The sequence below is a fragment of the Astatotilapia calliptera genome, chromosome 18 (assembly GCF_964374335.1).
Source record: "Astatotilapia calliptera chromosome 18, fAstCal68.1, whole genome shotgun sequence".
In the NCBI taxonomy this organism is placed as follows: domain Eukaryota; kingdom Metazoa; phylum Chordata; class Actinopteri; order Cichliformes; family Cichlidae; genus Astatotilapia; species Astatotilapia calliptera.
Window position 1 is genome coordinate 23,644,353 of NC_137439.1, and position 27,839 is coordinate 23,672,191.

At 41.3% G+C, this 27,839-nt stretch overlaps 2 protein-coding genes across 2 annotated transcripts; both read right to left on the reverse strand.

The window, feature by feature from the left end:
* Nucleotides 1–631: 631 nt before the first annotated feature.
* Nucleotides 632–11,873, reverse strand: LOC113010053 (AP-2 complex subunit mu-A). The gene is made up of 13 exons (XM_026148855.2): nt 11,688–11,873; nt 10,122–10,243; nt 5,165–5,430; nt 4,844–4,926; nt 4,549–4,554; nt 4,309–4,444; nt 3,687–3,831; nt 3,469–3,486; nt 2,841–2,960; nt 2,522–2,657; nt 2,223–2,320; nt 1,940–2,051; nt 632–1,707 (listed from the first exon to the last, which is right to left on the reverse strand). The coding sequence occupies exons 2-13, from the start codon at nt 10,193–10,195 to the stop codon at nt 1,573–1,575; spliced, it is 1,329 nt and encodes a 442-aa protein (XP_026004640.1). The 5' UTR covers nt 10,196–10,243; nt 11,688–11,873; the 3' UTR covers nt 632–1,572.
* Nucleotides 11,874–12,588: 715 nt separating this feature from the next.
* Nucleotides 12,589–26,681, reverse strand: LOC113010743 (segment polarity protein dishevelled homolog DVL-3). The gene is made up of 15 exons (XM_026149944.2): nt 26,121–26,681; nt 24,614–24,683; nt 22,517–22,632; nt 20,977–21,089; nt 20,646–20,781; nt 18,811–18,901; nt 18,601–18,670; nt 18,355–18,494; nt 17,585–17,661; nt 17,435–17,502; nt 17,175–17,324; nt 15,887–16,018; nt 15,323–15,490; nt 15,000–15,203; nt 12,589–13,780 (listed from the first exon to the last, which is right to left on the reverse strand). Exons 1-15 carry the CDS (start codon nt 26,279–26,281, stop codon nt 13,422–13,424), a joined length of 2,055 nt encoding a protein of 684 aa, XP_026005729.2. The 5' UTR covers nt 26,282–26,681; the 3' UTR covers nt 12,589–13,421.
* Between the last annotated feature and the right edge of the window lie 1,158 nt (nt 26,682–27,839).

The window sequence follows — 27,839 nt, forward strand, 5'->3', positions numbered from 1 at the left end:
ATTGATATGCTCTAGGCTTGTTGTGGGTGAAATCTTAATTGGAACTTGAGGGAAACAGCTGAACAGGACTTGAGTACTCACCCTGCATTATTCCTTGAGGAAATCCAGCCTAGTCTTTGGTGCTGAGCTAGTTTTGGGAAGCCTCGCTTTGTTTCTTCTGGAAGCTTTTCCATTAAAAAAAATAAAATCAGTGAACTTCTCATTAAGAGCAAATCCACCTACAAGGTGGTGGAGGCTTGAGTGGCAAGCCAAGCCAATAATAGCCACTATTAAGAGGCATGTAAATGTTTTAACAGGAAGTGTTTTTAATCGTGTTATTTTGCTGTTTGGGGCAATTTTGTTTTATGTCCTGTATGTAGAGAAAGAGCAAGGCAGTAAAAATGTATTAAAATTGTTGGCCAAAGCATTTCTGGATCATGAGCCATCATTTGTCTTTCAGTATTTTCCATGTTAACTGGATTCTTTGGCATTGTATATAACCTGCATTAAAACCAAACCTGCTCCTGTTACAAAATCTGCTGTTCCCACAAAGAAGCACATCCTTATTTCAAACAATGAGAAAAGGAAACTGGTACAATAGAATTCAGACAGCCTAAAATAACATCAAATGAAAACAAACAGGTGGGTTTGGTTACAGAGTCAGATTTAATTGGACAGAACGGTCACCAGGGCTACAAACATGAAGAAGCAGACAGGTGCAAAGCAAACGCCAGGGGGAGACCTCACCTCACTGCAAACACGTCTAGGGCCTCGTCTTTGAATCCCAAAGAAAACCAAGTGTGCCAAAGTTAAATTTGGGTGTGAATTTGGGTCACGACTTGCTTATCATGATGATGGTCAAGCTTAAAAACTGTCTGGAATGTTCCCTTATGTTTTAACTTCACTGACTGAATGCCAGGGAAAAAAGTGAGGGAGAAGTAGTGGAAAAATACCAGGGAAATCTATCAAAAAAACAAAAGGCTTGCACATCATCATTTCTGCTCTGCCTGCTTTTGAGATCCGAATGAGCACTCCTGACATATCAGTCAATTCATTCAAAAGGGTAGATTCTACTGAGAGACGTTTGTATACAGGAACTACATCAGGATTCATTTTAAACCACAACAGCTACTAATCATCTTAGCAGGGATAACTCGAAGATTTGGGACTTCTAAGTGTTGAGTAGATAGTGGAACAATAACACTGAATAAACACAACAGGGGGGGAAGGAGGGGGGGGACCCTTCAAGCCTCTAGTTCGCTCCCCCGGACACTCCCGCATCACTCGTCTTTTTCTTTCAGACACCGGCTGGTTCATGTTTACTCATCACAACGAGATATATACGATACAATGGTTCACATTTTGCATATATCTGTGCATTATAACATATTTACTTTTTTTTTCTTTGACAATGTAAATTTCAATCTTCAACACCTAGTTAGGGAGAGGTGGGAGGGGGTGAGAGAGAAGTGATAAGGGTTGTGGGAGGAAGAGGAAGAGGAAGGAAAAGGAGGGGGGAAAAAAAAAAATCTTAACAGGATAGATGGGAGGGGAAGTGGTGAGTTTGCTGCCTGGCAGGGGGGAGGTACAACTTTAGCAGCGGGTTTCATAGATTCCAGAGCGGCCGATGTACCGCACCCATTTGATGACATCATGGTCACTGTAGTTGAGCTTGGACTCAAACACCTTCAAGTAGCGCACCTTCAGGCCGGATGGCGCAAAAGGAACCTGCAGGGACAAAGGAGGAATGTTACAAACGTGCCAAAACATGCAAGGTGTAGGTCGCGGGTTCTTGCAACAGGAAGTGTATTTATGTGGAAATAGTAAGCAGGAAGTGATTTGCATGGAAGATAGTAGGATTTAATCCAAAGTCCATTTTTATGGCTAGCAGCTCTATAATAAGGTCCACTTAGCATTCAGAAAAGTAAGGCTCATGCGCCACTCCAGTGAGCAATCTCACCTCAAAGTTCATAGAGATGGGAGGCCTGGCCCATTTCTTCTTATCGTTGGTTGGCAGAAGCTCAATCTCTGCACTGATCTGAGACTCCTTCATCCCAGCCATCCGTTTGATCCTAAACAAGCACAGAGAGAGATGTGAGACATTGCATTTTCACTCCAAAAAAAAAAAAAAAAAAGAGGGAAAAAAGGAAAAACAAAGAAAATATGAGGTTGTTAATCATCAACTTTTCAGAGAACATAAAAGCAAATTTGCTTTTCCCATGTGCAGCAAAGTTGATACTCACTTCCAGACAATGGCGTTCTCACTGGCCTTGTACTTGGCTTTTCCTTTCATACAAATCACCTGCACACCGCTAGTATTGAGGGGTGTTGGGATACGCACCTGAGGAGCGACGATAAAACAATAAATAATTAGAGCAGGTAAACTTTTGACCCATAACTGCACATTTTCTCTGATTTAAGTTCTTAGAATTTAAAACGTATTTTCCTAACATCTTCTGCATTTCTGAGTAAAACGCTACATGTTGAGTGTAACATGAAAAAAAAAACAAAAACAAAAAAACAACAAAAAAAAACAGCTGACCTCAATCTTCTGAGCCAGCAGTGATGGTTTGAAGTTGGACTTGATGACCACTTTCACCTCCAGTTTGGTGCGGCCCACCTCCCGGACTAGAGGAATAACTCGGAACGGCAGGATGATGTCCTTTGTAGTTCGATATCTGCAAGAAATAGCATGAGAAGAAACGGTGTAAATTAGTAAAGCAGAAACAAGCCTAGTCAGTATCTTCAGTGTTCATCCATGCCAATTAATGATGCTTTTAATGTCATTAGAGCCAAACAATTTCTCATGGCTTCACAATAAAAAAGAAGCTAAAAAAGAAAGAAAATTTTCATCTACTGACCTCATAAGCTCATACTCTCCATCAGGGGGGATGAAGCTGATGCTACGCTCAGAGTCAAACTTACTGAGGCGCACACACTGGTGGAAGGTGCAGTCATCGATGGCTATGGACTGCTTCCCACTACCAGGAAAGAAAACACATCAGACACCACATGAGATGAAAGAACAGTCCACCTGTTTATTACTAAAAACGTACAGGAAAAACAAAAAAAGGTCCCAGTCTCCAAAAGCTAAAACTACAACTTTCCCTCAATTAAGGTTTATCATATGACTACACAAAGGGACACAACTGCTTAGTACCAAGACATGTGCACCTGGTTGAGGTTAATGTCATTATTCTGCACTTAAAACAAATCAGTCACTGTTAGGTGTTTGGGTAAAGGATTAGATGTCAAGCAGGTAGGTGTGGGTGCAAAAAACAAACAAACAATTCTACCAAAAGAGGGAAAGCAACCACCAGGCAGCACACTCAAAAGTTAAAGACGTGTTTTGTTTGTGTTGACTGTGTGGGGAGCAACAGTGCATGAGATGTTCAAATTCTTAATTTGCTAAAGGGCTGAGATGAGAAGGGAGCTGGTGTGAGTGTGCGTTGAGGTGGCAGAGGGTGAGGACACTTGTCAGTACAGTACCTTCCTCCCCCTAAATCACTGAGGTACAGCACATAGAAAAGAAAGAGAGGGAAAGAAAGAGATGCATCCAAAGGAAAGAAAAACGAAAAAGAAATTGTAAACCCTGTGTCGTTGCAAGCAAGACAATATTAACACAGACAAGCATAACTTAGGGCTTTTAAAACTTGGACAATGACATTTCCTGTTGTGGTTTTAAAAATAAAATGCATATCACTCACCTCTTCCCTGCATCATCAGAAGCTCCTCCCTTGCCCTGCTTGTCGATGACGATCTTGTCGTTCATGCCAAATTTGCACTCGGGCATTCCACTCAGGTAGCTCTTCATCACGACTCGGCCGGACACGTGAGCACTCAGGACCTGCCCTGTATGGGAATGCTTATGTTAGGCAAAGACATCACATGAAGCTCAAACTGTTTTATTTGTGGGATCTAATGCTGCTCAATATTAAACTCTTACTTAGAAATTTATGTCTCAAGTATGAAAACAAGTAGCAGTGTTATCACAAGTTTAGAATTTATCACTTTCAAAATAAAATACATGCATTTCCAAGACAACAGTAGAACCTCTAAACATGTTTTCTGAGTAATCGTTGTAAACATAAGGACCCATGTTTTGGAAATTTGTAACTGAGACACCCATAATCATCTCAATCATGAGTTGCAACTGTAAACGTTAATACCTACTGCTGCTGGGGAAAAATGTCTGATATGAGACAAGAAGACAAAAACAAAAATCTGCTTTATTGTTTTGAATTTGCATGATTTGAACGAGAAATTTACAGAAAGACAGTGCACACTTTATTTTCATTTTCACTTTTTCTAAAGGCGCCATAAACGCACCTTGTGGTGACATAAGCAGGTTAACGCTTTCCAGTACATCCAGGAAGAGCTCATTGCGGCGATACTTGATGCCCTCGCGACGCCAGCCAATCTGCCCCGTCACCTGGCTGGTGATCTGAGACTGCTCCTCTTTTGTCTGAGAAACAGGGAGGGAAAATGTATCACTACTAACAAAAGTCAAAAGGGGATCATCAGCTCAGATTACCAGCATGGATCAACACATTTTCAGTATGCCGTTACCTGGTGCTGAAGTGTCCAAAGGTTGCAGTTGAGGGAAAACAATGAGACAAAAACAAAACAAACAAAAAGAAGAAAATTATTTACATTTTAAAGCAGTGGTCAGCAAGTTTCATTTTATACATTTTATTTTAGTATCGTGACACTGATTAACCGCTAACCCTCTATTTATTTTTCCTACATGACAAGTGGATATGCACTTTTTCATTTCTAGTGTTTCATATTGTGACACTGACAGTCTGGGAAATGGAGAGTGTACCCTTGTTCTGTCAGAGAGGGAGCATTCATTTATACTGACCTGTCCCTTAATGCCCTGCTGGGTTATGAAGGTCTTCAGCGCCCCAGTCTCTGAGTTCTGGGGGTAGCCAAAGTCCAGGATCTCTGTATGAACAAACACATAGCTTGTTGGGTAAGAAGGGAAAACTAGGACATGTAGGGCCAAACACAACCTGTTGACTCTGCCTTGACTTTAACCTGGACACAAACATAGTGAACAGACTAAAGCAGTGACCTCTTTTCCCAAAAATAAAACTATTTACACTCTACCATAACAGAAAAAAATATGTACATATTTAGAAAATTTAACTGATCTCTCACACGAGCGCTTGTCATCACCTACCATCCAGCAGCTCATAGATGAGCACAAAGTTGTTCTTGATGTTCTCCTCGCTGATCTTGCCGAAGTATGCGGTCATGACGTCACACATTTTGTAAAGGAACTCAAACACCATGGCGGCGTTGACATTTTGCTTGGTGACGGCTGCCAACCAGATGTTGGAGCGCTTCACGTGGAAGAAACTGGTGCGGGCAATATTGGTTACCGGCGATCGAACCTGCTGCCTGGCGTGGATCACGTTCACGCGGAACGCATCCACAGCATTACGCCTAAGATGCAAGGACGAAAGATAGAAAGAGGAGAGGAAGTTGAGATAATTGTTTACAACAGTGTGACATCATGTGAAAGTACTCCTGCAGTTTAACTACAAGTTAAGCTCAGCCCAGACTCATAACAAACAACTTCTTAATACCTCAGGAACATATATATTCATTGAATAGATACCAGTTACCACAAACACATTCAACCAACAGAAAGGGGGCATGTTAAGTTGGTGTTGTTTTGTGTAAAGTGGGATAATTACCATGAAGAGACAACTGAGACATCAACGCAACAATGTCATAATTAACTCAACTTTATAGGAACAAAAAAAAAAAAAAAACTAACTAAATCACACAGCTAATCTTGCACAATCTGATCTTTGTTTTAATGTCTTTTTATTAAGGCAGAGAGGAAAAAAAGAGCAAAATAATCTGAATTGCATTCTACATTAAGTATACTGTAGCTTATTGCCGAAACTCAACCATGATTAACATGGATTTATAGATGACAGGGCTCTGTATGAGGGATGCAGCAAGTTCTGACAAGAATTTGCAAATCCCACTGTCCCAGGAACATCTTCAGGGCCTTTTCCAGCCACGATCTCCCACCTTTACAAACCCCAAAATAAGTAGATAAGAGAGTATCTCCTAACCAGGCAACATTGCAAATAAGCCTTTCAAACACTGATGTTCTACTTTTCTACTGTACAACAGCATGAAGGTTGTTCGATTTGAGTATATTTGCATATCCCCAAATAAAAAGCTGAACTCTAATGATGCCCAGCGCTGCGGTTAAAAGCTGCCTGTCAAATACAGGCCATGTAAAAATAAATGAATGATAACTAAACGCAATCTTGTCTTGTTGCTGCTGCATATACAAGAAAATGTTTCACTTAAACAACAAAAAACCAAACAAAAAACTCTTAAGGAATGAAGGGTTTGTAAAACGTTCTAAATGCGGAAGGGTTATAAGAAATGCGAGTATGTACTGTGGCATACTGACGCGGCATGTCGGAGAAATTCTAAGTCTGCAATTGTAGAGCTTATTGATGTAGATGCTAAAAAAAAAAAAGTTTGTTGGCTAATGTTAACTTTGCCTCATGACTTATTTCATGTTTAATAAGCAAAGCTGTGACAGCATGAGTGCAGTGGGTAGCAGGTTTAATCATCATCTGCGTGTTAACACAAATACGTGTGCTCAGAGCAATAGCCTACTATTTGACAAAAACAACCATGTATAGAAACTCCAGTCACTACTCACTTCCATAACCACAGTGTAATGTAATAACTACTGGGGCAAACAGGAACACATGAGAACAATGCGTTTTAGCATGACAGTTGCGCTGAACAAACAGAGGGAGTTAGGCCTGTGTTTGGCAGTCTTATTTCTGCTTTCTTATGCATTTGAAGTACATAAATGTCCCATCCACTGTTTGAGGAAATAAAATGGGGAGGACTACTTTTGCAATTCAAATGTAGCGAATTCCAATTACATCAACTGTCAATTCACCCAGATCACAGTGTATTGAACAGCAGCTATTAACTAGACGTTCCACCTTATTAGATCAGCTTCAGATTTAAATCATTCCATCTATTAAAATTTATACACAAAAATCATTGGTAACATCTACAAAAATGCCATTAGATTATTTAAAATGATTTGTTCAATTTATCTGAAGGGAAGAAAAAAACAATAATTAGGGCAAAGGATCAGAGGACTATCTAATCATGCTCAGACTACATGCTTAGGCATCAGCAGAACTGACTGTGAGCAAGACTATTCACTGAAGTGGCCAAGTTCTTTGGCTATGACTGATTTGCTGTTATATTTCAGTATATGGCGGTTTATTTACCACTGTAATGGCATGACGGGTGACTCATGCTTGGAGAAAGTATCAGGAGTCTGACTGTGGAGTCAATGGGCATGCACTTTAGGGGATCATGGGGTCATTGATTGGTGGCCATGAGAAGGAGAGGTCATGCTTTAGAGGCTCGAGCATCTCTTACCTATTCCTACAGGGGCCAAGATGAACAGATGGAGGAAAATGGTGATACAGAGGATAGAGAGGAGACACGAATGAAGTAAAAGGACACGAGAGACAAAAATGCACAAGAGACATTTTCGTGCATCATGTAGACAGAGTGAGTAACATGGTGGTATTATGATGCCATCACTATAGCTGCATATGTTGGGAAAAGGTCAACAGTATCATACTGCTCCTTAATCTAGTGCTTTACAACACAACAGCATGGCAAGTGAAAGATTATTTATGCCACTGCATTACCGAATTGTTATTTCAAGAAAACCAAGTTGCATGACAGCTTCAACTAAAAACTCAGTTCATAATGTAGCTGTCAAAACAACAATACTGAGCAAAGCACCATGTCTGGTTTACCCTGCATTCTGCAACAGTGAGGATCACCAATAGCAACCGATGCTGATGAGTTCACACATCAAAGATAAAGGACGAAATGTGCAAGCAAGAACATGACATTAGAATTTTCTCCGGCCTTTTCCCCCCTGTAAGCGTAATACGAAGTCAATACCTTTCCTTATTCACTGCCATTCTGTAGGACACGCAGCGCTGCGTTTCAGAAAGCACAACAAGCAGCTGTGTTTGTGCTACAGCTGACAAGGAAGGAGCAACCATGAAAAATAAAGAAAACTATTACTTTACTGATCCTGCTAAAAACAGCACAGAATGAATATACAGATCCCTGCATGAAGCCAACTCAGACCATTAAGTGGTGTCTGAGTGGCTCAGTTTTTCGAGGCAACAGGTCATAATGAACAGTTCTGCAATGCAGCACACTGCTTGCTATTCAACCCATTTTCTCCCCGACTGTGTTTGTGGTGTCACCATGCCTTCAATAATTAAGATTAAATGTTAAAAAAGGTCAAAAATGTATCTCTTCACCCCAAAACAGGAGATTACGAGTGTATCAGTTCATACACTTATCCCTCTACAGCTTGTCAACCTTCACTGTGTAAATCTACAAGGGCCTGATCTGCCAGTCCTGGAAAAGAGCCTACTTGGACTTCAAAACAGTCAATGAATGTGAATACACAGAATTTAATAGGCAAATTTAGCTATTTTCATTGGTGACTCTTTCTCAGTCTAACTCTGTAGAGCTAAATATGATACTACAAGCACTCAGCCAAGTCATACCAGACGTTAAACAGCTCTTAGTACAAAATATATGTCATCCCAGGTGGCCCGGTGTGAGAACTGAGCGTGTATTTGTACACCAAAGTGCTGCATGCTGCCTGATGGATGAAGAGCATCACCCAGGCATTGCTACCGAAATCAAACAGAGTAGGACAGCGAAAACACATTTCAAGCAGACCATCTCCTGCTGTGTTACAAATATACGATCAGGCAACTGTGGCTGCCTGACGTAATTTTACATGTATTATCTAGGGTGTTTAAATTGAGAAGAAGAAGGAGGAGATGTGGCCAAATCTTCTGGCTACCAAGCAGAGCCCTTACATGGCACATTTGAAACCACGTAGGCAACCTGACACCTTCATGGACATTATTACAACGTGGTGAATATACTGTCAAAGGTTTCTCTTTACAACTGGCTTAAAACTGCTGTTTTAAGCCAGGATAAGTTATGGTCGTCCAATTTGCTTTGTAAAGGCTTTCACATAGAAAAAAACTTTTTTCCTGGTATATATGTTCCACTCCTAATATGAGAATCAAACTTACTTTCTGTGATTTTACAGAGAGTAAGTTTGAGGAGGGAGAACATGAACTCACAAATGAGCTATGCAGTAGTAACAGATCTGACCTGATATGCCTAGAGTCACACTTTATGTCTGTATAACAGTTTTCCACAAAATTTGCAAAATACATTTCAAATTGGGACTCCATGTTTGGATTAATTAAGGATTTTTAAGCAATCTACAGCACGAATTTCTTCATGGCTTTTGTTTTCCTAACATGTGCTAGATTTAACTGACCTTATGTATTGTTATAAGCAGCGAACATTTCAGTTCAGCACACATCAGATATTATGCATTCGGTTTAAGACATTTCCTGACCCCAGAGAGTAACCTTCTGTTTGATTGAAGTTAACTTTAAAGTTAAAATATGTGATCACTGACTAGTAAATGAATGTCTACAGGATATTAAGCAATCTTTATGGGGAGGAAAAGAAGGCTTCCTCTCTCTACCTTTCTGCCACATGGTAAGAATTAATAACTTGCGTCTTCAAGGGAGAGTCGACAGTGAATCAATTTGGAAAAGCTTTTCCCTCAGCTGCACTTAACCTTTTTAAAAACAAGGTGTGGTTGGATAAGCTTGAGTGAACCAAATGATTACCTCAGACAATATGGAAAAAGAATAACTTTTCCCTCTCAATTATTCTTCTCTGTATTTAGTCACTTATAAACAAAGTCTGTAATAAATATTTTTTTATCCATACATACACATTTGATTATTTAAAAAAAAAAAAAAAAAAAAAAGTACTACACAGAGGCAGTAACACTACTCTAAATTTAATCCTGGTGCAGGTTTGTATTTGGTCAACAACAGGAAAGACACGTGTGAACTTAGCCAAGAAGAGACATAATCCTCTCTGATCCTGGATCAACTGCAGGCTCTCCACCCACACTGCATCAGGACCTTCTCAGTGATCTGGAGTGTCTCAAAATCTGGGAACATTAGAGCAGGGTTTCTCTCAATTGAACATACCCTATGTCATCTCGGTAAACTCGGGAGATGAGGACCTCCCCCTTGTGGTTGTAGATGAACAGTCCTCCAATCATCGTGGCTGCTCTTCAATCCCAACCTGCCATGGTGAAACCAAAGCCCTCCTGAGAAAAGACAGAAATGAAGACAGGATATGTGGGAAGGAAAAGGAGGAAGAGAAGTAGAGAAGTGAAAGCAGCAAAAAAAAAAAAAGAAAAAGTGAGGGAGTAAGCAATAGTACAGAGAGGCATTTGTCCCTCACATCCGCTTTTTCTGTCCTTCTCACTCTCTCTCTCTCTCTCTCTCTCTCACACACACACACTAAAGCCAGATGGATACATCCTGCAGCTGCACCACTGTGGTGACTCATTTTTCCTGTAAGACACGCACACATGCATACATTATTTACTCCGTACAGGCTAAAAACCACTGCAACTACTCTCACCACAGACAGTTCCCCGTTTTCTTCTAAAGTAAATAAGATTATTGACGAGAGATTAGCAGCTACCAATCTGACGCCGGATGCCACCAGACAGCCAGCTAAAAATCTGATGGCCTAACTAAAGTGTCGTCTTACATGTGTTGTCCGAATCGGGTTATATTCTAAAATTAAAACATATCATCAAAAATATTCTAAAGACATTTTTGTCGTTTGGTATTTAATTCTTGCAGAAATGTGCCCTCCTTAAAGAATGAAGATTCTGGAAAACAGAGGATGAAGGACATGCCTGACATTCCTCGAAGATAGAATCCAGACAATTTACACACACAACAGCATTCAGAGGAAAACCACCGCACAGATATAAGCCCGCAAGTGAGAAAATATCTCCTCGTTAAAGCACCGCCGAGTCGTGACAGAATAAACCTCGCACAGAAGCCGAGGGGTTTAATCGCCCATTTATCGGCGAAGTCAAGATGTCTGCTCACTCGGGCCATTTCCTAACGTTCATACATTTTTCATATTTTTCATTTTTTCCCTCGGCCACCGCGCGGTCGGTTAGCTACCATTTTTTTTTGTCTTAAATATTATTAAGTGGCTTGACTGTGGTTAGAGGCTTGACCTTCAACTAAGATCGAAGTGATGGAGAATACACCGAGTGAGATATAAGCTAGCTAATTTAGCTCACGATAGCGGGCTAGCTGGCGGTGATATTCAGCGAACCGGAGTCGAGCCGTGCAGAATTTTAAATGGACTTCCGGTCAAAAGAAAACCAGTCAATTTGACGGGACCTTAAAGAGAACCATTAACTATCATCGACAACTTACGAGTTAGCCATGCAAATATACATCACGGGTTATTCAACAATGTTGGGTAATATATAACGTAATAAGAGATATTAACAAGGGGGCCCTTGCTTGCTTTTAATTTGAAGGAAAGACGAGTCCTTTCCGTTATCAGTCTAGTTACTGCTAATGGATTGATGTTAGCTAGCGCCACGGCGGCTAATGTTGCTACGTTAGCATCGCTCACGAATGAAACCGTTTCACCGGCTTTGCGTAAAGGTTTCCGGACTACAGTTACCCTAATTAACGAAAAAACTGCAGTCCTTTCGTCTTTAGTGACCTTACCCTAGTTCTCTCAAGAACGCCACCAGTCTTTTGCCTCTCCGTTCGGCCTCGGATAGCTTATGTCAGGATCCAGTAGGTTCCCAGTTCACACGCCCGCTAATTCCGCTCCTTCCTCCTGGTCCTCTGATAGCTGTCAGCTGACCCGCCGTCCTTACGCACAGCCGTTCCGCCGTGACAGGAAAAGGCGCGGCTGGAAAGATGTGTAAACCGCACCCAGGCCTCGATACGATAAGCGACATGGGTTACTGGCCAGTTATTCCGTAAAACATTTCACGTTTTACGGGAGATAATGGTTATGTTTAATAACCGGAAAGTGCGCTAGAATTGCGCTCACATGTATTTGTACTTGTTAAACATCGACAATTTCTCATTGGCTCCAGGAAGTTTAAGAAAGAAAAAAAAACAGTATTGCATTTTGTTTATTTTTTCCATGGTGGTAGTATGGGTGGTCTTGTTCTACCCTGTCCTGCAGAGTCAACTTCAATTTTATTTTCCAAACTAAACCGAATCGCCTCTCAACAGGAGTTTCCGCCTCAAACCACAGGGAACGTTTTGCATAGATTTGTTCAGTCTGGGGCAAGTCCAAATGTACACAGGCTGAACGTTTGCACACTCCCACAGCGCTCCCGCCCCACTCTCACTCACTCACACACACACACACACACACACACACACACACACACACACACACACACACACACACACACACTCACACATCTGTACAGCAGACTGCCCACCCTTCACATTCCTGCGCCTGGACGGTTTTGCAGTCCACTGCTTTTAAATGCAAATATAACCTCAGGTACCATAGAAGGGAGGGGGTGGGGGAATAAACTCACTAGGTTTCAGTTTTTGGTTTTGCAGAAAGGTATACACAAGCAAACAAAACAGAAGCAGCAGATTTAAGTCATAAAACTATATTTATAAATAAAAAGACATTTTCCTTGATAAAAGAGTAGTGTGAAAGTCATGGTAAGAATTTTTTTTTCCCACTATACATTATCACAAGACAGTCTGAAGATTCGCTGGTTAGCAGATGAAAATGTAGTTGTGCCGTATAAAAACGACTCTGGAAACTGGATGCTCATATTAAGCATTAAAAAGAAACTAGTTGTGACCAGCTACAAATATAATAAAACAAATGCATTCTCAAAGTATGGACTGTAATTCTCTTGCACTACATACATTTCTTTCTTTCTTTCTCTCTTAAGTCAAGCAAATACTTTAAAAGTCTGAATAAGGTTAACAGTTAGTGTTCATTTCAGCTTCTTTCAGTCATTCTTTTTTTCTTGTTAGAGGTCAGCAAGTGGGGAAAAAAAAAAAAAACAGGAAGAGGGAAGAGGCTTCAGTCTCTCAGTTTTGACGTGGACAGGGGTGGGGGAGGACAGAGAACATTAGATAAGGAACCCAGAGGAGGGAGGGAAGAGTGAAAAGAAGAACAAATGAAAAACATCCATGTGGAAAAGCACTGAGTCATCTTCCCCAGCTGACCATTTCCACTGCCTCCCTCCCTTCTTCTGCTCTTTGTCCTTGCTAAAACTCTTCCCCACCATGGAGCGGAAACTGAGAAAGGCGCTTTGGTTCCATCTGGAGCAGGGGGGGGGGTGTTTCTTCACTGAAGAAAGTATGACCACTACAACTACTAAGAAAAAGTACAAGAGAGGAGGAGCATTTTCTCTCAGCATACACAACAGGGTGGTTTCCATTTCTGCCTTTAGGTCTCTATAACCAGTGTCACATCACATCAACAAAGAATTCTCCGGCGTTGCCCACCGCCATTCGCAGAGACTGCCGTGACGCAGTGAGCTCAGGGGGCACCGAGGCAAGCTCTCTGCCTGGTGGGGCACCAGGTGCAGCTGTAGAAAGATGTGGTGGCTGAGGGGGCAGGCCAGGGGGGCCGTACACAAGACCAGGCCCATAGGCTATAGAGTGGGAGTTGGCACTGCGGTGGCTCACAGAGCTGCGGACGCTTCGTTCACTAGGGGGAGCCACTGAGCGCTCACTTGGTGCCCGGTGGCTCCTGATGTCTGATTCGCTGCCACTGCCACCGGATTTTCGGCCCTCATTCTTGCTACAGTTAGAACCGCTGCTCCCTGTGAACAGAAAAAAAGAGCAAAATTATTATGCAAGTGAGATGTATGTTTAAAAAAAATAAAAATCACATCTTTTTCTAATTGGGTGCCAATGACATCACGAAGGCAGCGCTGACCCAGTTTGCAGGAGACTCTTGGGAGAGCTGCATGACTAATGCTGACATAGTCTAGGAGCATTCAGGCCAAACAGTTTAGCTATTCCTGAAGGCAGTCACAGGTCTTTATTTTATTATCCCACTCAGACTGCTTAATTTTAGGGCAAGTTCCTGAGAGTGATTAATTTAAACCAAAACAGCTCATCTGATTAAAAAGAAACTTGATGTGGAGGATGCTTTGGTCCAATGCATGTCATCAAATCCAAAAACATAGGAAAGTATTCATGTCAGCTTAATTTTGTGTCTACTAAAGAGCACGAGAGAGAGGTATAGGATGTTACCCTGTCTTAGCACAAACACTGGAAGAATGGGGGGAAAAAATCTCTTCTCCACCAGAAATATTAAAGCAAACCCAAACCCCAACACTTTGTCTTTTACATTCTGCATCCTGCTAGTTTGTGCACTACTCACCCGTGCATTTAAGTTAAATGAGTACAGAGCATCTAAGATGTTGTCTCAGTGGGCCCAGCTGTTGTTGGTTAGTAAATATCTCCAGTGTGTAAGGAAACTGCACCTTAAACCACAATGTCTGCTTTTCTAGTTCCACACACATTAAACACAGAAACCCCAACATCTGAAGACTTTGGGGGTGATGGAAAGAGTCCTTTTTCACTACTCACAGAGCTAGGCTGTGTCCTTCAAGTTTTTGAAGTCAGCTTATTAAAACATACACTGTTCCTATAAGTGAATTCAAAGTGTGGAGGTAAAACTCCACACCTCATACTGCTCAACAGCGTAAACTAAATGTAAAACACTGCAGAGATGTTGTAATATCACTTAATATATCCCTTTCACACAGAATCTGTCTACAGGCTTATAAAGTCTTTCAGTGAACTCTTTCACAAAAAAGCAGCTATAGCAAGCCCTAATGAACCTCAGCAGCAATGGCTGGTTACCTTCTTGTGAGCTCTGCATCTTTGTAGAAGTTAAAGGTTTTAGGGAAACCGTGTGCTACTGACATGAATCTTGATTTTTCTTTGAGGAGAAACTGCAAAATTAACATTGTAATTTTATATGAAGTGCTTGAAATTTATCTGTTGAGGACTTAATTAAACTGCACTAACCACTGTGCTGGCTCCCTGCGCTACCAGCTCCTGGTCCACCATGGAAGGGCTGCGGCAGATCGTAAGGGTGTGGAATAGGGAACTGGTAGGGCAGGGCCATGGGCCAAGGGGCTGACCCAGGATGGGGCAGAGGGGGGAGGGTGTCCTGATCTGAGGCACCACCGCTGGATCCATCATGATCATGCAGAGACAAGTGGGTCATGTCTGAGGGAAAGAGAAGACAACTCCGTTAGATTTTCAAGTCGCATCCCACTTAAACTTTGGCGAAACTTGCTGTTACTGCTCACGCTCTAAGCAGATCAGTGAGCTCAAAGTCCACTTACTGCCACAGAGGTCTCCAAAGACATAGTAGCACTGTTCAGAGAAGGTGATCTTATTGACTGTGTGTCGGATGTACCCAGCCTTCAGCAAATTGCTGGCATATTTACGAGCTTCACGGCGATCTGTGAATCCTTCCACATGATGGAAGAGCCAGTCCACCACATCAGAACCTGAAGCACATGTTTTAGAAATCAAATCGTGAGGCTACAGCTTCACTGATCATATTTAAAACTTTTTTGACAACTTTACATAAATCTGATGGTGGTTAATTTATCTATACTTCAATTTAACATTGATTTTTGTTGAGCTCTGGTAACCTGGTAATACACCTTGGTATAATAAAGGCAATTCGATCTCATGCTGAATGTTTCTCAGTTGTTGGAATTTAAACTTTTTTTTTTTCCAAAATGTAAAAAAAAAATAAGTAAAAATCAACTGAATTAATCGAAGCAGTATTTAGGTATTGCTTTGGCATCAGTGAAACACTCAATCTAAAAGCTGAGAAGATCTGTGTATGTGTGCGTAATTTTTAAAAAGCCCAGTCAAGCTCGCTTTGACAGACGTACCAATAAAGGCATTAGCGATGGTTATCTTGAGCCACATCCTGTCTCGCACCTCCAGACCTGACTCTGGGCAGGCCATGGCCTTAGCAACCGTTGCCATGTCACTGTGAATCGAGAGGTGGAAGTCATCGAATCCTAGGAAAGATGACATGAGCAAGTTAACATGTGGGTGGTGTTAAATCTTTTAAATCAGAAATTGAAACATTTTGGTTTAAGGAGGTTCGGCTCCATCAAGTATAAAACTGTTGAGCCACATTGTGTTTTGTTTCCAAAACATTTAAAATTAAAGAACTATTGAGTGCTGTTTTCTGGGGTTAAAGAAAAAAAAATGTTGGCCTGTTTTGGAATTTGCCTCAAAAATATTTGGTTTCCTGTGGTCTCGGCTGTTATTTGACCCCGTTCTGTTCTAATCGTGAATCAAGACTGGATTTGACTGGATCTTTGTTTGAAGTGGACTGCAACTGACTTGGATTTGATAAATCCCCCAGATGAGCCAGACCACAGTGAATTACATGTCCTCCCTAGAACACTAATGTATCTTACATATAATCTCACTGAGTTTCAGTCCATTCTCAGACCAGCTATCATGACTAAGCGTCACAGTGTCCCTTCTCATCTGCCTCCATTTCAATAGACTTTTCATTTCTTCTTTAATAAAAAAAAAAATCCCTTCACAATACATTGTGGATATGTAATAAGATAAAGGGCATTCATATTTTCTATTAAGTGAATTATAGACATGTAACTAATAGGTAAAAGGCAAGTTAAACAATGTTTCAAGAGAAAAGGAAATTTTTCTCCCAAAAGAAAAGGCATCGCAAAACTTCCAAAGATTAAAGGAGACACGAAAGTTGTGAGTTATGGCTCTATTTGGACACGAGCAGATGGTAGCTGAGGCTGAACACAGCAAAAGCTGGAACAGATAATAGTCACAGGAATGTAGTGAGAGGGAAGGGCCGCACTTAACACGGAGACTTACTAACAGAGGTTTGGTGGTCACAAGGAGGGAGAGCTGAATGTTGCAAGCGGTATGACAAACCTGGAGTTATTTTCTTCCTCAAATGCTCAAATGTATTTATTTTTAACAAGTAGGCTATAAAGAGGTACCAGGAAACAAAGGAGAAAACTAAAAAAAAGAGGAACAAAAGAGTAAAAAGAGGTACATTAAAAACTCAAAAGGTGGTACAGTTTAAATGTGGAGACCATGTGGGATGAGGATGAAAGTTGCTTTGGATAAAAGTGCACTGATGACAAGCTCCAACGGGCAGCTTCGGGGGGTGATGTGACTCACGTTCAGTCTCAGGGATCGAGCTGCTGATTGAGGAGCTGGTGGAGGTGACTGTGCTCATGGAAGGGCTCATGCCATATGGAGGGTACACCCCAGTCATGGCTGCCGTGTGAGACACCCATGCAGCGGGGTCGATAGGCCGGATTGGCTCACCTGTTAAAGAGAGGGAAAGCAGCTGAAATTAATGAGGTTATTACAAAATCTTTCAAGTAAAAAAAAAAAAATGTGTCACTGCGTATAGTTATTGCAGAGGAACCACTCACTCCTGGGCAGAGCAAAGCAGCTCCGAGGGTTTGGGTCCCAGCACTTTGCAACTGTCAGAGTAATGGGGCTGGTAAAAAAGACACATAGACAGTTAATTATTGGTCTTTTTGCACTCCTGTGTTATAGATGCTGCTTTTGTATTCGCTTACCCCGGCTTGTGCACTATGTCTCTTAGTACTCGAACAGCATCATCATTGCTCATGTTCTCAAAGTTTATATCGTTCACCTAGATCAATAAAAACAGAAAAATATCCCAATGAGATGCCAAGTTAGAACTAATGTGGAAATAATACTTTGAACTATCTGAGCGCTTCCTTTAAAGGCAAAGAGACTGAGCTGGTTTGGACATGTGAAGTGAGGTAGTGGGTATATTTAGAGCAGGATGCTGAAGACAGAGCTGTCGTGGACGTAAGAGAGGAAATGCAGGTGGATTGGATCACAAAAGAGGATACAGTGGACAGGAAGGAATTCTTCAGTGTGCTTGAAAGATATATAAAGAGAGATAAAGCAATATGGCATTAAGAAGTAGCCCCAGAACTACATTTTTTCCTATAAACAGAAATATGAAAATTTCACAGCCCCACAGCGATTCCAGTTCTACTGCAGAAAGACATCAATATGGGGTCCCAAATAAGCAATTTTCCTGGGAAGTATATTTTACAGTACGATAAGATTGGATTAAACGAAAATGTGTATACGAAGAGTAAAAAAAAGCGATGACATTACAGCCAACTGCATCTGTGACACATGCACAAGAACAGAAACCCTTGACATCATTCATTTCAGTAAAAGTGCTGGTCTCAGTTACAACGTGTACATCCACTCACACTATGTGTCTAAATTCCAGATATTCAACTGTAAACTGTTTTCATTTTGTGTGCATCAGTCTCCTACTTAAGACACAAACACAGACACACACCTGCAGCAGCATATCCCCGGGCTCTATGCGTCCATCTGCAGCCACAGCTCCTCCCTTCATGATGGAGCCGATGTAGATTCCTCCATCACCTCTCTCATTACTCTGACCCACAATACTGATGCCCAAGAAGTTATACTTTTCTGTGAGGTGGGGAGGAACAGAGTATATTCAAAGAAATGAAGTATTATCAACTTCATATGCTCGCTGAACAAACATCTAACTCCTGTGTGTGTGCAAATCACCTACCCATGTTGAGAGTCACAGTGATGATGTTCAGCGACATGGTGGAGTCTGTGATGCTGCTGAATGACGAAGACTGAAGAATGAAATAAGGACAAGAATTATGAGGAATGCAAAAAAAATACATTAAGAGCAGAATCATGACTTATAACATGAAAGATAATTTTAGGTAACTTTGGTTGAGTTATTGTCCTTTACAACTAAGAGTGTTCTCACCCTGTCCATATTGGAAGCCTTGGGTTTCCTTCGCCGGCGTCGATGTCGTCTCATTAGACGAGAAGAGCTCTGCTCAGTGGAGCTACTAAACCTGAAGAGGAGGGGGGAAAAAAACAAAAAAAAAACACGATTTAAAATTAAATAAATAATAACTAAATAACAGATGCAGATCAAATTGTCTCATAGGAGTCTTTGAAAGTAGCCACGATCTAATCTTTGAAGTTTCTGGATATAAACTTCCCCATTATAAGCAAATATCTCAAATTTTCTACATACTAATCTTCACCAGTGTACCAATATTTAGTTATAATATTGCTGCAACAATTGAGGCTCTGATGTCCATCCGTTTATGACCACAGTGTACCCATTTCCAACAGGAAAGTGTGCCCATGCCACAAACCTTAAATCATCTCAAATTGGTTTCTTGAACATGGTCATGGGTTCAATGTACTTAAATGATCTCAACAGTCACCAAATCTCAATCCAACAGAGCCCCTTTGGGATGCGGTGGAATGGAAGATTCATATCATATCATGCGCAGTCGACAAATCTGCAGCATCTGTGTGATGCAACATGAGCCACTATTGCTGAGGAATGTTTCCAGCACTGTGCTGTGCCACAAAAAATAAAGGTAGTTCTAAAGGTAAGCAAGAGTCCAAATGGGTAGTAGCAAGGTATACCTAACAAAGTGGCCAACAAGTGTATGTGCTTCAGACACAAAGAATACTTCCAATTGAAATACATTACTTACAGTCATGCTGCCTCATAGAAATTTGTTTCTATGAACATGAATAAACAGATAGCTTCATCGTGACCATTTCAAGTTTGTTACCAGGGCTCAAATACTCCAGTCTACAGTAAGAATAAATAACCCACTGCTGTTTAATTTTACCATATAAATTTAGTAATCAAACGCTAACCATACTACTACCTACTTAAAAGAAAGGCATTTGCAAAACTGCTGAAGCCTCATTGATCCATCAGTACTGGTCTTGTCCCAATCTTGTCCACTTCTGGACAGAGGTTTTCCATACCCTGTCCAGGATTCTCAGTGTGACGCTGGTGCCTGACCCCCTTCTTGCTTTGTTTGGCATCAGTGGGAATGAGATGCCTCTACCGGCCTCTAAAACACAGGCGCTATCATTCTGTTCCCTGTTGGCCAGGAGGGCAATTCTACTGAGGTGGCGGGGACGCTGCACCCCCCACTAACAAACAGTGGTTATATGACCTCATGTCTAAAACTGGAAAAAAATAACACACTCCAAAACTCTACTAGATAATTTCAAAGCATGTGCAGTTCTTTCCTTGATGCATTTCAAAATCTATAAGAATCCTTCTATTCTCAGAACCTTTTTTATATGCATAAAGGAAAAACGCTTAATAAAAAGACATTGTTTAAAGGGAAGCCATTTGAAAGCCAGAAGGAAAACAGTTCTACAAGTCAGAATGAGCTTTAACTATAAGACAGCATCGAACTACATTTGAAGGTTACAACATAATCAACAAAAAACAAAACAAAAAAAACTGATTTCTTTCTGCGTCAGAATCCCCCCCAAATACGTAAGAGGTTTTTAATCCAGCTCTTTTGAAGCTGATTAAACGGGAAAAACATCCCGTCAGATGCCTAAAGACTGAGACCAGCAGAGTCTCTGCAGTGGGCTGCAAGGATTACCGCTGGAGCAGAACCCTGAGGTTACCACAAAAACCAGCACACAATTAGACAGTACTAATCTTTGCCATAAACCATCAACTATAACTCCACATGCATTCCTGAAGCCAAATGCATTTCTTCTTTTTGCAACAAACCAGCTCAACAGCTATATAACACATCTGACCTGCTGGTTGCATCGTCATCATCTGAATCAAAGCAGGAAGTGGACTCCAGCTCGCTGCTCATGAAGGACGAGCAGCTGTCGTACTCGGGGCCTCCGCGTCCCATACCCCGCGATGAGTACCCGTTCTGCCTCCCACCTGCAGCAGGTTTTTAAATTAAAAACTTAAGCTAGAAAAATAAAACAATCAAAGGATACTGCATGTCTAAAGTCAATCACGCTACACTTACTTTTTACCAACAAGATAACTGTTATTCATAAGTTGTGAAATACATGGAAACAACACTGATACGTGCAATGAAAAACAAGAATAAGCAGCAAGTTTCTTTCTGACCATGGTCATTAGTGTGTTTCCGTCGCGGCCTCTCCCTCTCTCTCCTCTGAGACACCATGGAGCCGGTCTCTGTGTCATTGTCCAGGCTGTCCCGACCACTTGCTGCTTTCCCACTTCAGACAAGAGAGCGAGTGTTAAAGAGAGACAGAGTTACAAAAGATCATGATCAGGGCATTTGAGCTTATTCAGCAGCCACTAAAACTAATGTTTATTTTAAAAGAGCTTTATAAGAATCAAATTGCTGGCTACTCTGGTTCACTGTGGTTAAGAAAGCGATCTGTACCTGAATATTTGGAAAGAATTGCAGATGTTGTGTTGATGGATTTTCAGTGTGGTGATAAAAAAAAAAGTCTCTTTTTTTAACACTTTACTTGCAGACATAGCATATTTCTTTAGATAGAAATATTCATATAAAAAAAAAACAAAAAAAACCCAACTAGTAACCAGGGCAGAAACGGCCCTAACCAATCTGGCGCCCTAGGCAAGATTTTAGGTGGCGCCCCCTTACATCAGCAGTGTAGTGTAATGTTGTAACAAATAATATTTCTATTAAATAAGCTTTACTTTGCATTTTAATTAACGTGGGATTATTTTTTGTATTTAGAAATAATAGTACCAACTTTTTTTTTTTTTTTCCTTCAACATTTGTGGCACTGGCGTGGCGCCCCCTGATGGACGGCGCCCTTAGCATTTGCCTATACGGCCTATGCCACGGGCCGGCCCTGAACCAGGGGCTTAAGCATGATCATAATAGCCTACGGATAAATGCCTGCAAGAATTAAGCTAGATTTTCTTTCCTCCAGGGCAGTCACAAGATATCACTTTTTTGATTTAATTTGCCCTTTCCTGTTACTGTTCTTATTTGGCAATAGGGCTGCCACAAACATTATTTTGATAGTCGACTAGTCACCGATTACTTTCACGGCTCTAGTGAGCCTTGCCCCCGACTAGCTATCGAGCTAGTGGGTAACAGACGTCTCCGAAAACATTGGAGCGCTTTTGAAAATATGTGGTGTCTTGATAAACTGAGCAGATATTTGAGGTTTACACAGCTACATTCTCGCCTGAAAATATGTTAAACGTTTATTTTGTGACCCAGAAAGAATAATAAGAGTAATATTAAACTAACTAGTTGCCGCCATTGTTGAAAACTGAGCTGTGCCGCGCTATGAATTCTGGGACACCGCTTCTTCGGGGTTTAACGGCAGCTGACATCCTTGTATATGCAGTGCTGCCATCTTCTGTTTCAGTCCGTTATTACACTCTTAAATCCTACTACTTATTCCTGCGTCTTTTGTGATCTTACAAAGCTTGAAACGACCCGTCGACTATTAAATTAGTCGTCGACGATTTTGAAAGTCGACGTAATCGTGACTAGTCGACTAATCGTGGCAGCCCTATTTGGCAACACAGAAGAACTCATTCAAGACACTCAAAAAACACACAGACACACACTAAGCACAATATATTTCATTCTCATTCACAGAAAAACAAAATATAAAGTATCAAAGTCCACAAAGTCTCGTTTGAGTTCACTGACTGGTAGGAAGGGGGTCTCGAGTCTCCAATGCCCCCGGTCCTCTCCAGAGGTGGTGTCGGCTCTAAACTATCCGCCACCGAGCCTGCGTCCGTGTGCGCGCCGTCTCCAGAGACCAACTGTCAACAGACAAAGAGTCGGGTCGTTCAGGGGGATGAGTATCTCTCAGAGAGAAGAATTTACAGAAAGACACAGAATGAGTGAGCAGCAGACCTTCATTCACATCCACATTCAAAGGCTATACACGGTGTGTCATGTTTTACTCTAACTTCCTAAAAGTATGACACAAACATTTCAAAATCTCCTGCAGAAAGGGACTACAGTCTCTTGCTAAAATTCAGACTTAATCTGCCTCCTACTAGTTTCCTACTGAGAGAGCAAAGCTCTACAAAAGCAGCTGTGAATTCAGCAAGTTGAAAAAGAAAGAGCCCAAGCCAAGACTTGTGGTTTGTGTACCTGACAGTGTTGCCTAAGTTACCAAATTGTAGGGGAAAAAATGGTCTCCAACAGACCAGAACTAATGTTTTCTCAGAAATTAAATTACCGGTATGCATTTATTTCCACTTTTACCACATGCTAGTGTTTGTTAGCTTGAGACAACAAAACAATATAACTTAAATCCTGCTGTGGTTTTTGTGGAATCTTGGAAGTCATCCATATCAGAAATGAAGCATGTATTTGCATGTTTCAACGATGACATGAGACCAGTGTGAAACTGTAGCCATCAACAGCAACCTGTGGTGCTGAAAAAGTTCAGATTCAGCAGCTGCTGACCTCAATCTTAAGGATCCAATGTAAAAAAATATATATTTTTTTAAAAATCAGGTTCAATTTCATTGTATGCACAGCCATTATGCACTTGAGAAATCTCTTTCGTTCAGTGCATGTTTATTAGAAATCAAGCTGTGACATCTAAACTAAATTACAGCAACAAAGTGAGTGTGAAGATGTTGGAAAGATAAATATGTTGTGCTGAAACAGGGCATCAGTATATCAAATCAAATCACCTGTACTGTCATAATAATTCAGCTATATTACTATGTGGCAAGATAGCTAAAATTAGTCTTCTGCTCTTAATCACAATCACAAGAGTCTACTTTGGTGTGCACTAAAGGGAGCTACAGAACAGGAGATACAGGGTGCTGGCTTGTTGTGATGAAATGATGTGCAGCCAGCCAGGCCTCTGGACCCCAGAGAATAATCAATCAGCTCACTGAAACAACAGACGAACAGCGGAGACAAACAAATGGACATACTCTAACAAAAATAACATTTGACTGTATGTGGAACATTGCAACAACCCTCAAGAGATAACAAACACTTTGGAGCAAATGCACACAAAGGAGAACTGGCTTTTAAACACATTAAACTAAACCTCCGCGCAGTCTAATGAAAACGACCACAACAAAGAGACGCATTAGGACGAGCACGCTGGAATATACGCTCCAGAATGGAGCAATAACGCCATGTTGATGATGCTCGAATAATTAAAACCACACTGTAGAAATTAAGCGAGTGCTTTAGCCTTTCACATCACGACACAGAGCAGTCTTTCTCTCTGCTTTATTCTCTCCTCCCTGTGAGATTCAATCTTCTTGTTAGATGACCTGCAGTGAGGCCCTTTGTTATGGAGTATTTTCCGGCTATCCTGTGATTTCACTTGCTCTTAATCCAATTTCAATGTCGAGAAGAGAGGAAGGGAGGCCGTGCACGAGCGCCAGATGTCTCGAGTGTTGTGGAGACAGGAGTATTATTGCTTAGAGGCTTTAAATAAGAAACTGCATGTAAGTACATGTATGTGCTACATGTGCCAATTAACCTGTGTGCTTAAAAAAAAATTATATTTTACAGTGAAAAAGACAAGGTTTAGGAAAAGCAGTGTATGTATACTGCTCTGAGGATCGTTATGTGATGATGATATTATCACACAGATGTGCAGTGCCTCCCCCTACGCTTGAGTATGACTGGGGTAAGTGCCCAACAGATGGGAATCATTGTTACACATTCATGTACGCCACTTAACCACACAAGTTATCGCACACAAGCAAACAGCAAAAAATAAATAAATAAATGTTATTGCAGCGTGTATTTTGGACCTACCCATGACACCACACGTCCATTGAAGCAGGGCAGCTTAGCATTGTCATCAGATATTTCTTCCTTTACCACCCTGTAAAGAGAACAAGGCTTTGTTTCAGTCAAACATTACCAACACAAAAGCACTCCCTGGGCAATAAAACATGAGGGTGCATTTAGAGGAAGTGGAGCTAGACAATATATTCCACCAAGCAGGACAGACACTGACAACTGGGGACAGTTGTACACATTAAGAATCAATGACAATGTTCAATATAACCAAATGTTTGAGACTACTGGCACACGCACAGAAAACTAGTCAAAAGATGGCTCACTTGTCCATTTCATATATAGAAGTAAGCCTTAATGCGTTACAGACTGGTGCAAATACATTAACAAAAGGCATGTGTAAATGTAACCATGTGAATTTCATGCAAACCCTCCCATTCATTCAGTCCTGCTTGCAAGGATCAGATGGCAGGCAGATCTTAACAACACCTTGTTACACAATGAAGAGGACAAATAAGGCATGTATCTAACAAGCGCCTCAGAGTATTGGAGATGTCAAGATTAGCCGGGTCTTTGACAGGGAGAACACTGATGGTCAGTGAGGCTTTCCTGGTAAAGATCACAGGCTCCAAACCAGTCTAACAAGTTCCTAAAACACCACCAGTCTAGACTTTAAGGCTTCAACAGTTAATTTAGTGCATGCACCTCCACTCTTGAAACAACACAAACAGCTGCGGATCCTTTCAAAACTCGTCTTTCCTATCTAGGTTGTTGCCCCACCCTTGTTTGAGTTTAGCCAGAAAAACTTTGGCAACCTGGCTCGAGTTTTAAAAAAAACAAAACAAAAAAGTAAATTTCTCCCTTTTATTTAACTCTGAAGAAGGTAAAGTGTGGAGGACCATAAAACGTCTACTTTTCTGGCCATGTTTTAACACAAAGGGACACGCTCATAAAGCTGCCAGAGTGATGAACAGGGCATTCCTGTGTCCAACTTTGCATTCCTTAGGCTAATAGACAACAACAGCAGGGGCCTTCTGGTCTCACTCACTCACCAAGTGTCCGGTTAGATCCATTCATTAGCCTGCTAGCATAAGCGTTTCATACATTAGGCAGCAACTGACAGCTGTAACGTCAGTAACTAGTTAGTAACAGTATGAATTGCTCCTTGTTTCATTTAGTCTTCAATAAGTTTAAATGCGATTAAAGGCGTTCTCTTAGTGTTCGTGAAACTGGAAATGACCAAACTTGGTAAGACAGTACAGCATAAGCTAAGCACGAGCAATGTAAACAAACGGGGTCGGGACGCTGAACAGACCTGCTAACGATGCGACCTGGACGCTAGCAGCTAACAAAGGAACGGCAAAGCAAACGGCTAGCTGATGACTGAAAGACAGGTAACCTTAGAAGTGATGACAAGCCAGCTCCACGAGGTAACAAATATGTTACAGTTAATCTGAATGGACTGAGGTTAAGCAGTCCATGCCGATTCCACGTTAAACACAATGAACCTTTTAACAGTTACCCGAAGTCATCGTCCATAGATTTGAAGAAGAATTTGTAATTTGGTTTCTTGAGGACATTTTTGAAGTCTGCCAGCGTGACTTTGTCCGCCGGCACCGACAGTTTCACCAGATATGGTGTCTCCTGGTCGTCGAGGTGGTAGATAATTTTGGTCTCCCCCATCTCGGACTGCGGCTAAGGCAAGGCAGACTGGTTGCATCAAGCCAAGGGCCTGGCAGGCTCCCTCTCGGGCCCCGACTCCCCGTGGCGCTGGCGGCTGCGGCTTTGCCGTGGTCCACCCGGCTCTCTCTGGCTGACCGACCCGTTCCGTAGTGCCCGGTTCTGCCTTTTTTTCCCCCCCTTTCTTTTTTCTTCACGGCAGCTTGCTAACGTTACGCCTGACTCTCTATTACAAAAACACCTTGCTGTTCCACAAAGCGTCCAAACACCACCCCAGGACTGAATTGCTTTAGTTTCCGTTTGTGTAAAACGTACAATATATCACAAAAACCTTAGAAATACGTGAGGAAAAACAGTTTCAAAGCGGTGCAAAAATAAACAATCTCAGAAGGGTCCGCACTCCCTTCTCGCTAGCTGCTCGGCTTTACTTTGTTGCACACGAAACTGCATAAAATCGTCCAAGCCTGTCTCGGAGGAGCGCCCTCCGCAGGTGAGGAGGAGAGTGACAGCTTTTCGAGGACAGCTGGGGCAATTTAACGGCTCCCATATTGCTCTGGTAAGGCCATTAAACGGCCTTTAGCAGTTTTGAAGCCCCACAGACCCACAGTTATATGATGGTATACTTACACAGAGCTTCAATATGTTTATACTCCAATTTACAGCTGAAACCTTTATATGGATTGCAAAGAATAAGACCATCATTGTCAGTTATCATTTTACTTTCTTAGAATTTGGATCTTAATCACTCTAAAATTAAAAATCTCAGCTGTGACACGATAGACAAATGTAAAATTCCACTTTACATTTTAAATCTGCAAGGAGGAGGTTGGGGGGGTGCAAGGATGTAGGGCTTCCCATCATACAGCAGAGAACTGGCATGGAGGGAGAGGTTTTGAAATCAAACGACTCCTTCCACATTTTTATTTGTGTTTTAATTTTGCTGACCTCTTGTAATTGCTATCATAGCACCACTCAGACTGAGAAGAAGTCCAATCAGAGTGATTGAAAGGCAGAGTGATTTGTTTTTCCCACATCAGCAGGTCAAATAACTTAATTTATGACTGTGGATCATGGTTAACCTTCTTCACTTTATTATATGGTCACTGATCACACTTTAGACAGGTTTTATAGCACATGAACTTGTAGACAGGTGTTACTGACATTGATGTATTTAAGCACAAAGCCGTAGTTAATGTGGTTAGTAACATCTGTGTTTACCTGCTATTCCAGATAGAAATGTGTCTTATTACTTTGAGGTGTGCAGTGAAATTTTACACACAAACACATCTACACTTTTAGATAGCATACATCTGGCTGAAGGATAACATACTTTAATAGTCCTTTCTATACAGATGCATTGCATTTTGATAGAACAAATGCTGTAAATTGCATCTTTATAAATGTAACTGTCGAAATATTCCATCTTTACTTTTGCTACTTATCAAAATGTCATAAATAACAAAGCAAGATATCAAGTATCAAACACTGCCTTTTAAAAACTGAATTATGAACACAGAAAAGCACAATGTGGAAAGTGTCTGATTGGCAACAGCTGACTTTT

What these genes read in the sequence shown, in the direction of transcription:
- LOC113010743 (XM_026149944.2), bottom strand. Translation starts at nt 26,281, where the DNA reads ATGGGGGAGACCAAAATTATCTACCACCTCGACGACCAGGAGACACCA. An exon ending in GAAACACACTAATGACCATG is followed by an intron (nt 20,782 to 20,976) that starts GTCAGAAAGAAA and finishes AACCTGCTGCAG; the next exon opens with GTGGGAGGCAGAACGGGTAC. An exon ending in CATCGCTAATGCCTTTATTG is followed by an intron (nt 15,491 to 15,886) that starts GTACGTCTGTCA and finishes CATGTGCTTCAG; the next exon opens with GTTCTGATGTGGTGGACTGG.
- LOC113010053 (XM_026148855.2), bottom strand. Translation starts at nt 10,195, where the DNA reads ATGATTGGAGGACTGTTCATCTACAACCACAAGGGGGAGGTCCTCATC. An exon ending in GGAGAGTATGAGCTTATGAG is followed by an intron (nt 2,658 to 2,840) that starts GTCAGTAGATGA and finishes TATTTCTTGCAG; the next exon opens with ATATCGAACTACAAAGGACA. An exon ending in TGCTGGCTCAGAAGATTGAG is followed by an intron (nt 2,321 to 2,521) that starts GTCAGCTGTTTT and finishes GTCGCTCCTCAG; the next exon opens with GTGCGTATCCCAACACCCCT.